This window comes from Mytilus californianus, unplaced genomic scaffold, assembly GCF_021869535.1.
Source record: "Mytilus californianus isolate M0D057914Y unplaced genomic scaffold, xbMytCali1.0.p SCAF_12, whole genome shotgun sequence".
Taxonomy (NCBI): Eukaryota; Metazoa; Mollusca; class Bivalvia; order Mytilida; family Mytilidae; genus Mytilus; species Mytilus californianus.
The window spans coordinates 1585612-1602422 of NW_026262604.1; the positions used below are offsets into that span (position 1 = coordinate 1585612).

The 16811-nt window shown below is 38.3% G+C and overlaps 1 protein-coding gene and 1 non-coding gene across 2 annotated transcripts; one reads left to right on the plus strand and one right to left on the minus strand.

Moving 5' to 3' along the window:
• Window positions 1–618: 618 nt before the first annotated feature.
• On the plus strand, window positions 619–13960 carry LOC127722233 (uncharacterized). The gene is made up of 3 exons (XM_052229129.1): window positions 619–1978; window positions 12966–13091; window positions 13635–13960. Exons 1-3 carry the CDS (start codon window positions 619–621, stop codon window positions 13958–13960), a joined length of 1812 nt encoding a protein of 603 aa, XP_052085089.1.
• Trnaw-cca (transfer RNA tryptophan (anticodon CCA)) lies at window positions 7860–7931 on the minus strand. The gene has a single exon. It is a non-coding gene; the product is annotated as a tRNA-Trp (tRNA).
• Window positions 13961–16811: the final 2851 nt, after the last annotated feature.

Below are 16811 nucleotides of genomic sequence, written 5' to 3' on the forward strand. Positions count from 1 at the left end.
GGATGCTCTTCGATACCGGTCGATGGGCCGGTGCCTCGTTTGCCTTGTTCGACGAAGCCAACAGTGACCTCTACTTCACCCTCAAGAACAATTTGATCGGCGGACCATCCATAATCTTCAATCGCCATCATGAAGTCGGGCAAACGTTCATCAGGAACAATTTTAACAAACCCTGCCAGAAGATCCTCGGTTTCGACGCCAATGCCTATACCTCTATTGTATCGACCAAGACATGCCGACGGGTCCGTTCGTTCGCCGACGATTGGAGGACGGCTTCAAACCTGAAAAGCGGGATAAGTATACCATGATGTACGACTGTATGGACTACCTCAATCACTCACAGGGTCTCGACATCCGACATAAACTAAACACCGGAAAAGAGAAAAAGATCGGCCCGTATCCAGTCGAGCCAAATTCGACAAGACCGCCAAGACCACAGCGTTCATCCGGGCGCAAGGCTATACAGTCGTCGAGAAATGGGAATGTCATTTTCGTCAAGACGTCAGAAGAAATGGTCAATTGAAATCCTTCTGCGACTCCCGAAAACCGGCGACCCCGCAACGATCCGTCACCGAAACCGAGATTCTAGAGGGGGTAGCTAGTGGTCGACTCTTCGGTATGGTGGAATGTGACATCCGGGTACCAGAAGAATGGCCATCGAACTTTCGACATCCGACCATGTCTCCATACCAATACTTTGAGGAAATGTCGCCATTGTTCTGTACCACCGACGTACCTTTCCAAGTCATCGGGGAGCACATGCAAGACCACGTTCGCCGTTTCGAGTTGTCGGAAAAACCTCGTCGACTGCTGGTGGGGGGCATGCGAGGACGCCAGATGTTAATCGCCGCTCCGCTCCTGAAATGGTACATCGAACACGGCATGCTCGTCACCAAGATATACCAAGTCGTGGAATTTAAACCGAAGCGAAGTTTAAGGGATTTCGTTAACGTCGTCAGCGACAATCGACGACTGGGAGACGCCGATCCCGACAAGACCATCATCGCCGAAACCTCCAAACTTCACGGCAATAGTGCTTACGGCGGAACCATCATGGACCAGGAAAAATTTAAATCGGTGACGTACGTGGAAGGCGAAGGGCGGGTGATGTTAGAAGCAAACAAGCCACAATTTAAAAAGATGACCACCCAATTGGAACAGGACGAGTATTTCGAAGTGGAAAAATCGAAAGAGAAATTGGACATCAACCTTCCCATCCAAATCGGCTATTTCATCCTACGGTATGGCAAACTAAGAATGTTAGAGTTCTATTTCGATTTTCGGGACGTGTTTGCAGACCGCTCCGATTTTCAGTACTGTGAAATGGATACCGATTCCGCATACATGGCCCTGTCCGGACCCGACTTGGCCAGCATCGTTAAACCACACACGCAAGACGCCTACCAACGCCAACTGATCGGATGTTGCCGAGACGATTTTGAACCCGATTGGCTCCCACGTACGTGTTGCACCAAACATGCCAAGTACGATAAGAGGACCCCCGGACTATTTAAAGTGGAATACGAGGGTGACGTCATGATCGGACTATGCTCCAAGACCTATATCGTTCAAAAGTCCAAGCTCGTCTACACTTCGAACACAAAGATGACAGCCTTTCGACTTCTCAGACGTGCCAAGAAGCTCCCACCGAAGCGCCTCATCCATCGTCCGCGTCTCGTCCGGGATGTCAAATTCAGTTCAAAAGGCGTCACCAAGAGACGGGTCAAGGCACCCATGACCACCTTTCGCCACGTCCTCAATACACAACGCGTGGGAAACGGATCGCTTAAAGGATTCCGAGCCAGAAACAACGGCATAGCCACTTATGAACAGACTAGAAATGGCTTCTCTTATTTTTACTGCAAGAGGAAAATTTTAAGCGACGGTGTGAGCAGTGTTCCTCTCGATTTAGAACTGTGCCCCGTTCCCATGGAAATCGACGAAAGCGAAACGCCCATGGAAATAAACGAGCCCAACTGTCATGGACGACGACGATCGATATCGGATTCATCTATTGGAAACTAACTTTGATAGTGATGGTGAATGACATGTATATAGTGTGTGACACAAATTCTGTGACCATTTTTGAAGTTTTAAATTTGATAGATTCAATTTTCCAACTGTACTCATTTTATCGTGTGTAAATCGAAGTGGTATGACATTGGGTAATCATGTTTTTTGTTTTGTTTTTGTTTTTTATACAAGTTCCCATATATTTCCTATAGTAAAAATGAAGACTCGAAAGAGCAGTGTAGTTCAATTTTTTAACCGAGTAAAAACACATTCTTGATAAATGTAAACGATCAGAAATGACCACTGGGGTAAAATGAAAACGTTCTAAAACGTAATGGAAATTACACGAGACTGGGACCATTTTTCTGTGAACTTTAAAATTTGATAGCTAATTTTTCCAATTGTATTCATTTTATCGTGTGACCATGTTTTTTTTTTTTTTTTTTAGTAACCATACATTTCCTATGACTCGAATGAGTACTGAAGTTCTTGAGTAAAAACACATAATTGGTAAACGAACAGAATTGAAAAAACACCATGTAAATAATTTGTGTGTACAATAAATGTATATTGTGTATAATAAAATGTATGTTGTGTATGTTTACTATTGTTGTTCATCTGGCCTGACGGAATGTCGAAAACTACTTTTCGTCGTTATCTCCCCTCCCTTCCTTGTCATAACGAAAAATAGTTCTTGACTTTCCAGTCTACAATAAAAAAATAAATCAACTCGCTAGTCTTATCTACATTTTTATTCATCCACATGTTACAAAGACATATTTAGAGCGTAATCCATGGTTTATTGTCTTTGGTCACTTGGTCTTTAGCCGGAATTCCGGGAGGTCCTAGTTTAGGTGTCTTCTTCTTTTTCTTGGATCCTTGGCCCGTCTGCGACTTTTCACGATCGGCTAAGAGTGTGTGGTAGCGATCGTAAGGTACCAGTATCATTTTCTCCATGAGTCTACGATATCCAGAAGATGAACGATGGCCGTTGTTCCCTTTTGCAGAACACGAAGTCTGTCTTTTCTCGTCGACGTTTTTCTACCCAAGATGCTGATGATCTTTTTGAATCTCTTCAATTTGACTTTCTCCGAGGGTGTCAGGACGATCGTTCCTTTGATGACGTTGTGGGCTATTCCGCTCAAGGCTTTCAGTTGTGATTTGTCGATGGTCTTTAACAAGGCCTTTCGCTGATCTTTCTTGGCGGTCCGCAACAGGTGTAGAAAATGGTGATGGGTGTCCAGCAGTCGACTCATGCCTGATGACTGTGGTGTGTTCGTTCCTCTTATACTTTCTGTGGAATGTAGATCACCGTATCTTCTCCCGGGAACACTTTGGTCCTCAATCGATAGGTATCGTCGGAATTTGGCGCCAAATCGACGATTAAGTAGCCGTAGTCTCTCGAAGTGGCGTCAGAAAAGCTTTTCATCAGTATCTTCCAACGTCCTGGATATAGTTGTCGCCCCAAGGTCACGACCTGGGAGACGTCTCTCACGTTTTTCATCAGAACCAAGTACGTGGTGTTGAGGGCGATGGTCCGCGACCTGGATCCTTGTACGTATAGGTTTTGGGTCAGAAACAAGACGCTCAATCGTCGGTGGTGGCATCCCTGTGTGAATAGCAGTTCCATGTCGACGTCGCGCACTACTTGATGCATCAGATCATCTAGAACGACTAACCGATGACGTCTATCGGCGGAGAATTCCCGGACCGTGAAGGCTTCGCTGCTGACCAGGGCCACGATCAATTGACTGGGAACGTCTCCCTGGAACAAATTGTTCTCGATGAATCCGTACACTCCCTTGGATACTGAAGCCGTCTTGAAGTGACTGGTTACGAACGGATACATGGCCGTGGCGTCTCCCAACAATTTGCTGTGGGCCATTAACACTCCGGCGTTTGGTGTCTGTAGACACAGTTTGAAGGCGGGATCCAGGATCTGCACTCGGTAAGCCGCGTCGTCGTCGCTGGACATCAGGCGAAAGGCGTTCTTACTGGGCCACAGCTTCAGGGTCAACGGGATGCCGTTCAACAACAGGCGATGTTGACGAAACACGTCCAAATGTAAAGGTCCTTCCATCTCCAGGATCCTGCCTTCTCGGGTGTATAAAGAGCGACGGTACAATCCCTGGTTCGCTCCAGCTTGCACGTCGGCCTCGTCCAGATGTCCAGCCGAGTCTCTCTCAAAGAGCTGCGAATCTAATAGTACTTTATCGCTGGCTCCCGTCTCCAGTAAGGTGTCGATGTAGGCCTTGAATGGATAATTGGATCCCATTTGCGCGACGGGCGTCTGTTGAAGACTGCATTCCACCTCAGAAAAGAGGGCTTGAAGTGGCAGGTTGACTAATGCCACGTTAGTGTCTTTGGCGACCGAGGTACCGTCGGCCTTCAGGAGACGTAGTTTGACTTTCAGGACACTTTTCTTCAGATCCATTTAGGCGGCCGATTGGGGTGGAATCGAGAAATCCAAGGGAGCGTCCGCACTGATTTGATTCGTCGGTCTAAATTCTATCCATTCTGCGTTGGCCGGTTGTGGGGAAAACAAGGACAGTTCGTCTTCGTGATTTTCTTCCAAGTGGTTCATGATTCATCCAGTTGGTTGAACGTTCGCCTGCGCTTTCGCCCTCTTATAACTTTCGGAGGGGCCAGTTCCGATTTGGCCATCTCGAGGGTCTGCGCCAACGGCGTCACCAGTTGAACCTTGGGCGTCGACTCTGGGCGCCAACGGGCGCCGCTGCCCACGATGTATCGTCCCTTGTGGTCGGGTCGGACCCTTCCTGCCGATAGGTCCGAGAAATGTTGCTCCCACTTTTTGTGATCGGGAACGTACGGTATCCAGCGTTGTGACTTGTGGTCGTACACTTCTATCGACCCCATCTCCGTCTGCGGAGGTGAAGCGTGCAGTACAAGCAGTCGGTTTTAAATCGGCATGCCCGTAACTGGTCGTCTCTTATAAAGATTCGCACCCGATTCAAGTCTGTTTGACGTAATCTGACGTAATAAGGTTTGGTATACTCCAAAGTTCCTTCCTCGACCGGTTCGGTGGATCGCAAGAGCGGCAAGAAACTGTTCCGCGCGTAGGATTCCTCTACCACGTCGGCACAGACGTAGAGTCGATGGGTTTGGCGTTCCGGTTGAGACGGTAGGGCGAGTTCCGTCAGTGCGCATTCCCACGTACCCTCCAGCAGGAATCTCTTGGGAAGATCCACCACGAAGTCCCCGGCGTGGTTATCGGAGTGGGCCTTGAGCGAATCGCCGCTGTACAGGTGCAGGTAGACATCCTCCATCGTGTCGTCATCTCGGTGTCCCGCTAGTCCCCTCTTATGAATGTCACTGTTCCCCAGAACGCAGAGACAGGACGATGGCTCGATTGAGGTACTGGGATCTCATCAGACGCGGAATCGTCTCGTGGAAAGTCATCAGGGCGTTCTTTTTTCTTTGTAGAGATATTCTACCATCGATCAGTTGACGGATGAGGAGAGAACGCTTTCTAAAGTGGGAAGCGTCTTGCTGAAGGACGCGGATGAATCCTTGGACGATGAAACGGACGACTTCGGACACGGCCTCCATCTGTGCTCTCGTCATGAATCGCACCAATAGCTTTCTCGCGGGTTTGTTCACCTGTCCTAGTTGTAGGTAGTGAAGGTGTTCGTATACGATAGACTGGTCCATGATTACACGGAAGGTCGTGGTTCCGGTCTCTTATACTCTTTCAAAGACGTCAGGGGGATCCAACTATTGAATTTCGCCGGCCATCCCATCCACTTTACCAACGCGTCCTGGCGTCTTCGGCGAATGACTTTTTCGATACGGTACACCGTCTCCTCGGTGACCTTCACTCTGATCAGCTCCGGTTGGTAAAACGTGTCCTTCAACGTGTAATACGATATGCCTTCTTTCGTGCCTCGGTCGTCCACCACGAAATACTCCATCGTCCAACGTTCGTCGTACTCTCGATCGAACGGCTGCCTAACGTGCGAGATGCGGACGGTGTCTCCTTTTCGGAACTTGTAACCTCGTGTCGCTGGTTTCACGTACTGTTGCGTCGGGTACTGGAGTTTCCACAGTCGGGCTTCGTCCTTTTTAGTCAGCGCACGGGGAGCCATCTTGATGGAACGGTGGTAGGCGGCATTATAAGTCTGGGTGGTGTCGTCCAGGACGTCGATCCAACGATGCGTTTGATGACGGGATAGGTATCGGAAGAGTCTAGCCTTCAACGTCTTGATGCATCTTTCGGCGTAGGAAGTTTTCTGTTCGTTCTGGGTGTAAAAGTAGCCAACCTTCTCGGCTTTCAAGAGACGTTGGACGTCCTTGTTCCGGAATTCCAGGCCTTTGTCGGTCCTCAGTTTGGTAGGCTTTGTACCACGACGGAATATGGTCTCTAGCGCGGACGACATTTCTTTGCCTCGAGTCGATCTTAAGGGAAACGTCCGCGCTAGGCGGGAGAAGACGTCTATGACCACTAGGAAGTAAGGGTATCCGTCGTTGTCTTTGGCATACGATTTCATCACGGCGGTATCGGCGTCCCACTGGTAGTCGATGAACGGAGCAATCACTTTTCGTCTCCGAAACTTTCTGTTGATCTGCTTGTGTAGGCCGAACGTTTCCTGCGTTTCCAACTATTTTCTGATCTTGGTTCTTTCCAAGACGAACTTTCCATCTTTGCGCACGGCTCGATACAATTTGTCCAGTCCGGCAAACGAGCCCGGGAACCGAGGGTCGTAGTACACTTTTTCCAAGTACGTTTTATAACTCATCTCGGCGTTAAACTAGCGGGCACTTCTTTCCTCTTATCATTGAAGAAACTGTTTGATCATGTCACATTTCCATGTCTCCAGGTGTTCATCGTGGAGGTACCTTTCCATCTGTTGATGACGCAGGGACGCTAATATGGCAAATACTTCGTATCGCTTTTCTGCAAAGAGTAAACGTATATACGTTCCATCCATTTTAAACATTTTAACCCCACTCTCCTCCTCTTATGCATTCCAGTTCTAAAATCACCGGATATATGGCGTCTAGATCTCTGTGGTGTTTGATCCCCGTAATCAGTATCTTACCGGATAAATGACAGATGTAATGAAGTCCCTGACGTCGAAACATCACGGCGGGTTCGTAGCTAAAATGAAGTGGTAATCGATGAGGGTCTATTCTTCCGCTTAATTGATGGGAGGCAGACGCCGTGATCACTCTGACATGTCTCAATTTCACTGCGAATCCCAGCTTCTGAACGATTCTGGCGTAACGTCGGAGTCTCTGTCTTCCTTCCAGAAAGGATGAACACTTTCCGTTACAATTAATCTGTCCGGTGGAAAATAACATACAGTTCCCTTTGATCTTCCTGTGTTGCCAGATCATTGCGGAAAAAGACCGGGGTTCGTAACGCACGTTGGCAAGTGTTTCCGTGAGATGGCAAAGATCGACGGAACACCCTAAATCGCCTTGCACTACCACGTTCGTCAGTCTCATTCCAAGAGTGCTACCAGAGAAGTACAATCGCTCGATCTAAGCGCTTCGATGAAGGCACGAAAAGCCGACGGTCGCCTTCTCATCAAAATCGTCAACAGTTGGTAGACTTTATTCTTTTGTGTATTTTGAAACAAGATATCTTCTACGTGGTCGTTAGAGAGGATGCGTTCCTCTTGTAAGTATGGTACAATTTCTTCGACTGGCGTTTCGGTCACCAGAGGAAGGAAATGTTTGGCCAGTATCCTTTTCTCGCGTGCGTTCATGAGGACGGATCCTACAAGACTGAGACGATCAGTCTGAATCCGTCGTTTGTGTGTGTGTGTGTGTTTCTACATTTTGATTGGACGCGAACTTTCATTCTGACAAAACATAATGTATGACTCCGACGTGGTTCGAACACGTAACCTTCTGAACTGGACTCAGACGCGCAACCATTGCGCCACGGAGTCTTTGTTTTGACAAATGTAAATTTATAATGTCAACCTTGAGTTCCGTTTTGATCCCAATAGGTCCTTGCCATTGGTCGATTCGATACATGTCCGTATATGAATATCCTCCCCGATCAAAATGAGTCACGTCAGACGAGTCATATTGTAACGTTCTTACCTTATTTCTGGATATGAATCATTCCAATTGATCGAAAGTAGGAACGATGGGTTCCAGACCTTATATGGACTTATGAGTCATGTTGTGTCGTCCTAGTCTTATCTGAAGTTTGAATGCTGACCATATTAGGTCAGCCGGAGGGGACGTTTAGAAAAGAGGGCGGGGCTTGACCATATTTGGGTGCGCCACAGCGCCACGTGTTTTTGGGTTGCATAAAAACCAACCGTCCCTACTACTCATACCACTTCATTCTCTTCACCCCCTGTTAAATCTATGGGGTTGCCTGGTGAAGTGATGGGTAGTATTCTCTTTGCCTGAAAAGATAATTTCATTAGATAATTAAATTGAGTAGTTTATATATTCATAATATTTCATTTTAAGGATAGGAAACTATCTATTCTTCCTACCCCCCAAGGGTGACTGGGGAATAGAAGTATGGTCATCATTGGTCTTCCTCCGACCGGCAGTAAAACCCATATTTTGTTACGGTATCCCTTTTTTGTTATAGTACATTTTTGTTTTGGATAATGTATATGTCATATAATACGGATACTATGTTGGAAACAATTTGTGAGAGACTTTTGGAGAATTTTCGAGTCTGAAGAAAAAAAAATTTCATTTTTTTTTTATCTGTTATAGTTAAGGAGATATATGACAAAATAGGTTCTCCTACCCATAATTTGTTTTGCTAGCCATGGTGGTCGTGTTTTCTATCTCGAAAGTCTCGTATTTTGGGTATATGTATGATTGAAAAAGGGATATGGAGTAAATGTGCATGAGAAGCAACTGAGCAACACTTATTGTTATTCTTCATCTTGAAGTCACCATTGGTATTTTCTTCCCTTTACTTAATACCTTTTCTACATAGAACTTGTTAGAATGAATTCTTTTTTGTTGATTTATAAAATTCAAATGAACTATAACAATACATAATTGCAAATAAATTTGATAAATGCCTTTTGTTTAACGTCCACCACCACACAATTTAATCTTAATCGGTGCCTTATATACATTCGTGTAAATTCGGAATTCATTGTTTGATTGATTGTCGAGAAAGCCAGGATACAACGTATAATATAATAAAAAGAAAACACGATGAATTATTCAATGCACTAAAACTACCGTGTAACAACTTATACCACAAAGTTTTTTAATCGTCCTATTATCTTCTTCTCTATCTTTACTTCCTTCAAAGGATAACCATGATTCATACTTGTTTAACGTCCACCACCACACAATTTAACCTTAATCGGTGCCTTATATACATTCGTGTAAATTTGGAATTCATTGTTTGATTGATTTTGCAACTTCTTGTTTTCGTGCTTCTGAAAAATTATTGAATTCTATGCCTTTCGTCATTCCCTCTTCCACATTTTTTATCATTTCCCTGTAGTATTTTCTTTTGACGTCACCGTTCATGACTTTTTTGTTGACTATTGAAATTAGTCCTTTGAGATTTAGATATTAAGCCTTATCAAGAGTCACTCTACTTGTTATTACCCTGCAAAAAAAAAAAAGAAATATAAAGTATTAATATTATTAGTACGTAGATCACTTCATATCAATTATCTATTTTTATACAGTAAAACTAAGTACGATATAGATGATATATTTTTAAAAGCAATTTAAAAACAAAACAAAATGAGAATAAGTGATCATTGTTTGGAAGTCGAAAGGAAGGAGGTACAAAAAGATTAAAGAGAAAATCGCATTTGTCAATATTGTAAATGACGAAAATGATTCGAAAATTTTATAAAGAAATATAAAAGATACTAATTTGGAAGGTAAACATTTTAAGGGAGTACTCTATATCGGAATTTGTGTAGCTTACTGCTCCTTTTATTAAACTGTCTTTTACATTGAGGAAGGTGTATGTTTTATTGTGTTATATGGTTGTAATGTTTCAAACTCTTAGGGTATAAATGTGCATTTATTCAATAAATTAAATTAATTTATCGACCGTCGGACACGTCATGAAAAAAAATCGTGCGAACGAGCCATTTTTTTTTATTTGTTGTTTTTTCTTCACATCAACATTAATTTTTTAGCGAGGATTTTACATTTCATTAGGAAATAGAAACAGTTTTAACATTATAAGCAAAAATCAATCAAATTTATGCATAAATGTTGAAGTGTTGTCAACAAACAATAATAAAAAAATGAACTGCAAAATAAATATTTCTATACTATACTATACTATACTATACCTCAATTCAAACATGTCAAATATTTTTAAGCAATTCGGGGGTATTAATATTATTTTGGTTTGTTTTTTTTAATAATAAAAAGATCTACAAATAATATGCTTTATACTTTTACTTACTTTATATGGAATGGTCCCGCTCTTTCTGTTTGGTTATTGCTAAAAAAAGATTATTTTTAAACTCAAGGTCTTTCAAAGAACTTTACAAAGATTACAAAATATTTATTGAGTGTACATAAGTTGGTAAGTATTACCGACTGTTTCAGGTCATTTATTCCAACGTATGTTCCGAAAAGAAATTACATTTTATTGGCGAAATTATTGTCCTACAAAATAGACCGACATGTAACAAGATATGAAAAGGCGGTGAAAGAATTCTTTAAAATCATTTAAAATCAGTGAGATACTACATTTGTTAAATAACTGAGATACGTACACGAATAGTCCCAATGTCGTATCATCTAAATCAATTTTCTTCAGCGAGTTCTTTTTTAAAAGTGTTTTTTTTTATATAAGAATAGTTACATTATTATAGACTTTTTGAAGAAAAAAATCAAGCTCGAAATTATGTACGCAAATCTATAAGTTTTTTTTTGTAAAATGAATTTAAATATTAAAAGAATTAAAATAACTGTTACATATGTTTGAAATAACTGTATTTAAGCTTACCTTCCGTCGATCATTCTCTGGGCCATTGTAATTGTAAAGTCTACAGATATTGAGCCCAAGTACGAGGAGTTAGTAGACAGTAGGTTTCTTTTAAAGCCCAAGAGATTTCAAAGGGGTAGAACTGTCTATTGAAAGTTTTGGCCTATGGACATTAGTCTTCAACTGATCACTGTTTACATGACGTTTCACATTGTTAAATCTTCAACAATTTCTTTCAAGTCAGTAATAAATCCATCACTTACTGACATCATCACTTATTCAGCTTTTATTTTCTCTAAAATCTTGGAATTGTAAAATTAAGACAATACTCTTCAGCTGACCACTGGTTGCATGACGTTTCATAATCTTAAAAATTATCTTTAAAAATCACAGATTGTGGTAAAACCACTAAATCAAGCTATTGCTTTTCAATTTTTGTCTTATCCACAATATTTTAAATTTACTTGCACTAGAAAATTTTAATCTGTTCACCAACTTTTATGGTTTTTCTTTGTTTAAAAATAATAAATAATTTTAAGGTGTCAAAATTATCTTTTGTGAAGATTGATGTTTTCACACAGATTTTAAAGAGAAATTATGATGCCAATGATTTTTCCGGTAGGTAGCTTAATATTGTATTTAATGTTAAGTTTCTCTTGAAAAATATGATATATATTTTTATAAGAAAAAATAAAAAAAAAAATAAATACAAATCGATTAAAATTACTTCAAAGTCAAAGACATTGACGGAATAAAAAGTTTCTTAACTGTTTATTTAAAAAACAAGTGTTGTCTGTATACTGAGAGAAATGTACATTATCCTATTTTAATATTTGTTAATGTACTTATTCAACTTAATACCAAATTTGAACTTGTTATTTTTCGTACACTGTATTGGGACTGTTAGAGGTTCTCCTTGCAAATTATACAAAACGGAACGGATATAGGTGTCTGGGTCAGGGATTGCGTCCAATTTTACACTTATTTTTAATTGTGAACTGTAAAGGGGTGTAATTTTGTCTCTCAAAGTTCCTGAATACTTTTGTAAATTAAATGCTACATATTTCATTATTTTATCATATACATGTATTATAAATAATTCAATTTCATAATTTTCGGCAATTTTTTAACATTTTTCCTTTTATGATCTACAACAAATATGTTCGTATTCCAAATAAACTGTATCCCTTATTACGCTTCTTGTCCGTAATATGTCAAAAATGGCGAAACTACTATCTTTACTACTTTTAACAATAGTGACGAATAGTAATGCAAACCAAGTAATGCATTTCTGTGGACCAAACATAACTATTGTAGGACAGTTAAGAACACCTTTGATTAAAGTGTACGGAGAATCGTGCAATTGTTTCATCTTCTATCCTTAAGCACTATGGAAGCCCCAGGTTTACGACAAGGATCACCCCGAATGCAGTTGGAAATGTTCCCTTACATCATGTGGTATGTATTTTATTGAAGCAAATTTCCTACAATTTCACAATCAAAAGATTTATGGTATGCATTACATCATAATCATTTTCGAGAATTTTGCATTATTTAAAAAAAAAATACCACTGGGAAAAACTCCTTTTAGAGAATTCTGGTGAATAATACAGAAATCGCCGTATGAACAAAGAAATTATATGATTCTTTTTTGCTGGATTTGTTATTATTACCTTCAAATTGACTTGTTTCTCTTGCTACATGTGTATATATTAAACGCAGAAACTCATCTTTAACTCCTATAATTTGAAACAGGATCCATGTAGGGACATATTAGTCCAAATAATTATGACGCCTGGCAAGGCTATTTTAATTTTTTTCTGGGCGTCCCAGAAAAAAATGAAAAATAGCCTTGCCAGACCATAATTATTTGGACTAGGGACATATATACAAAGACTATAAAGATTATGTAATTTTATCACTCCAGTATTTCATACAGAGTACAGATATTTAAAAAAAAATTTACATTATATATATATCCATTTAGTTGTATCAGAATATGACTAAAGAATTTTTTCAGTTCCAGATGTTGGTGTAACCACACAACAGCCTCTAACTACAGAAAAACCAAGTCCTGGATCCACAAACCCTACTACGGAGACACCAGACCCTACCCCACCAGGCACCAAATCAATGGATCCTGAAACCACTGGTTTGTTATTTCATTTCTACAATGTTACTACAATTTCATATATGACAATTCTTCAGAAAAATTTTAAGAATGATAGTGTTCCCCCCAGCTTTCTAAAAGGGCATGGTGATTTTTCATTCCATAATAGTCATCTAAAAGGGCATTTTCACTTTGTAAAAATTAACTTAAAGGTAGCAGTGTTTGTTATTTATTTTTGTTGTAGAAAATTTATGTGTGAAAGAAAAGTAAAGTTCGATCAGCCTATATTGAGGAAAATGAAAACAAAATTGAGGATGATGCCAGTTATGAATTCAATATATTCCAAGCTTGATAAAATATTCAAAAATTTTAGAGGACCTATAATAATATTTGTATATTCGAATAATTTACTTACATTTACATGTAGGATGATGATAAAAATAGGTAAAAAATAAATAAGGGGTCTTTTTTTGTGATAGTGTGATTGGCCATAATTTCCAGAGAATTTTCAAATGACTAAATTATTTAATTTTTCATAAACTCTGAAAATCTATATACATGATATTCTTTTTATATATTTTATAGGATATATGATATGGGGGATAATTACCACATTAATATTATTTGTTGGAATTGCTGTTGTTTGGTGTAAAAGACATAAATCACCTACTGCTTATACTGTTATACCACCATCATCATCATTACCCCTCCCTGATACACCACCTGCATTTTCATTTATGACCCCCTCACCATCACCATCATCATCCCGCATTCACACTCCTACGCCACTCCTCAGACCCCCACATGTCAGTATCGAGGATGAGGAGGAACCAATAGCGAAAAGAACAAGAAGCTCAACCAAGAAGAAACTTAGGTACAAAGAGAGCAAAGAGGAACAAACTGAATTGTAAGATGCTTTTTTTAAAACATTTTGTGTCAGATTTCATTGATTTTCCTAACATGTATTGCATGATAGTAAATAGAACAGTCTGTTAGCTTTTATTTGCTTTTTTTTACATTTTTTAATAATAGCCAAATGAACAACCATAAAGAAACTTAAATAAAAAGAGGAACACACCTAATTGTAAGATGCCTTTTTTTAAACATTCCATGTCACATTTTCCTGTGATTTAATTATCAATATGTCAAGAATGTTTGTCAACTTATTTTTAACATGAGATTATCATTGATTTTCCATTTTTCAACAATGTTTCTCAACTGATCTTTAACATGTATTGCAAGATAGTAAAGAAACTTAAATAAAAAGAGGAACAAACCTAATTGTAAGATGCCTTTTTTTAAACATTCCATGTCACATTTCATTGATTTTCCTGTGATTTAATTATCAATATGTCAAGAATGTTTGTCAACTTATTTTTAACATGAGATTATCATTGATTTTCCATTTTTCAACAATGTTTCTCAACTTATCTTTAACATTTATTGCAAGATAGTAAAGAAACTTAAATAAAAAGAGGAACAAACCTAATTGTAAGATGCCTTTTTTTAAACATTCCATGTCACATTTCATTGATTTTCCTGTGATTTAATTATCAATATGTCAAGAATGTTTGTCAACTTATTTTTAACATGAGATTATCATTGATTTTCCATTTTTCAACAATGTTTCTCAACTTATCTTTAACATGTATTGCAAGATAGAAAAGAGAACTACAGTACAGAAAGGGTGATAGTGGTACCATTCTAATTGCAGAACATAGTAAGAAGGTTGGTTGGTCAAACAGAAAAAAATTACAGCAATGCCACTTTGAAGAGTGTTTCCACTATCATAGTGATTTATCTCAGTAATACTCCTGTAATTAGTTTGTTTTTGAAGTTAAGATGCCAATTTTGCATGATTATCAGGGAGTTTTTGATATGTATATTTTTATAGTGTAGTTAGTTGTTATGCAGAGATTATACAAGAGACCTAGTGTGTAGTTAGTTTGTTATTGACCAAGATTATTTTTAAATGATGTTTACTTTTACATGTTTTAAGTCTAGATAGTTTGTTATTAAAAAGATTATATTTGAATGAATTTAAGGTGCCAAATTTGCATGATAATCAGGGAGTTTTTGGTGTGTATATTTTATATTCTTTTTTTTATAGTGTAGTTAGTTGTTATGCAGAGATTATACAAGAGACCTAGTCTGTAGTTAGTTTGTTATTGATCAAGATTATTTTTAAATGATGTTTACTTTTATATGTTTTAAGTTTAGTTAGTTTGTTATTAAAGAGATTATATTTGAATGAATTTAAGGTGCCAAATTTGCATGATATGGAGGGTTTTATGTGATGTATATTTTATATCCTGTTTTTGTTTTATAGTGTAGTTAGTTTTTAAGTGAGATTATATTTAAATGAATTTAAGGTGCTAAATTTACATGATAATTGATATGTATATGTTTTCATTGTTTGTTAGTCTTTTTTAGCATGTTTTGCATTAAAAGTTGAAAGAAAAAGAGTGAAAAAGATATCCGTGGTATTCTTCTTGTTATGTGATAATAATGGCACATGACGGGTGAATTCTTTGGGTAGATTTTGAACTATCATCATGGAGTAAAGTATCATCATACAGTAAAGGACAGAGAAAATCTATGAAGAAGCTAAATGGTAGGTTTGTTTATTGATTATAGATCACAATAGTGTTTACAAATGAATGTCACTTTGTGTCTATTTGTTTAGTTGTAGGAGGGGTTTTAAATATGGTATATAACAATGGGGGTATTATGTTTCTATATAACACCATACATTGTATGTGATGAAGGGTTCCCTAACAATAGAATGGGTTAAAATAATGATAAAGTTTAGCATTCTTTTATAAATTTCTTTCATTTTATTTATAATGTATGTTGTCTTAGATAATGAATAACAATAACAAAAAGGTACAATTTTCTTCTCAAATATGGTGGTACTCAAGTAAACCAATGATTTCAAAACAATATCTCTGTCATTCTCTTCAGGGTTTTCATTTATGTAAAATTCCAATACAGCATATATGATGTCCCATCCCATTTCACTGACAGGTATTTGATGTAGTGGTGGATCAATATTTTCATTTTTGTTTATTTTTGTATATTTCATCTTTTGTTTAGAAATTGAATAATAATAATAATTCAAAAGTTTGTTTCTATACAGATACACACTTGAATTTGTTTATGCATACCAAACATTCAGATCTACAGGTTGTTCATCAATATATTTTTCCAATTTTGCATACACATTGTCAAAATTTATTTCCTCATTAGATAGTTTTTCATATAATTGTTTAACAAGATCCTTATTTTGATTCAAGATTTATAATTGAAATGTGAAACTTAAAGTATTCAGTTATCATTTATAATTATATAGTAGTTTCAGGGTCACAGTTAATAGCTTTCAATAGAGTTGAATATGGGATACTGTATCTATTTAAAAATCTTAGTGTCCTTTGAGTTGAATATGAGATACTATATCAAATTAAAATTTTAGTGTCCTTAAAATGTTCTTCAAATGGAACATGATACCCTATATAGTTACCATTGATGTTTACATAAAAGTACCATACTATAAATAAAGATAGAAAAGGGATACCTTATTCTCTGATGGGGGAAGGATACCCTTTTCTATGAGAAAAGGGGGTACCCTAAGTAACCATATTCTAGGATACCCTATATGTATTTTATATCGAATATATACCATATACTATAAATAGAATAGATACCATACTATAAATATATTCATTTGATATTTGGGTATCTTTATATAGGATACCATACTAT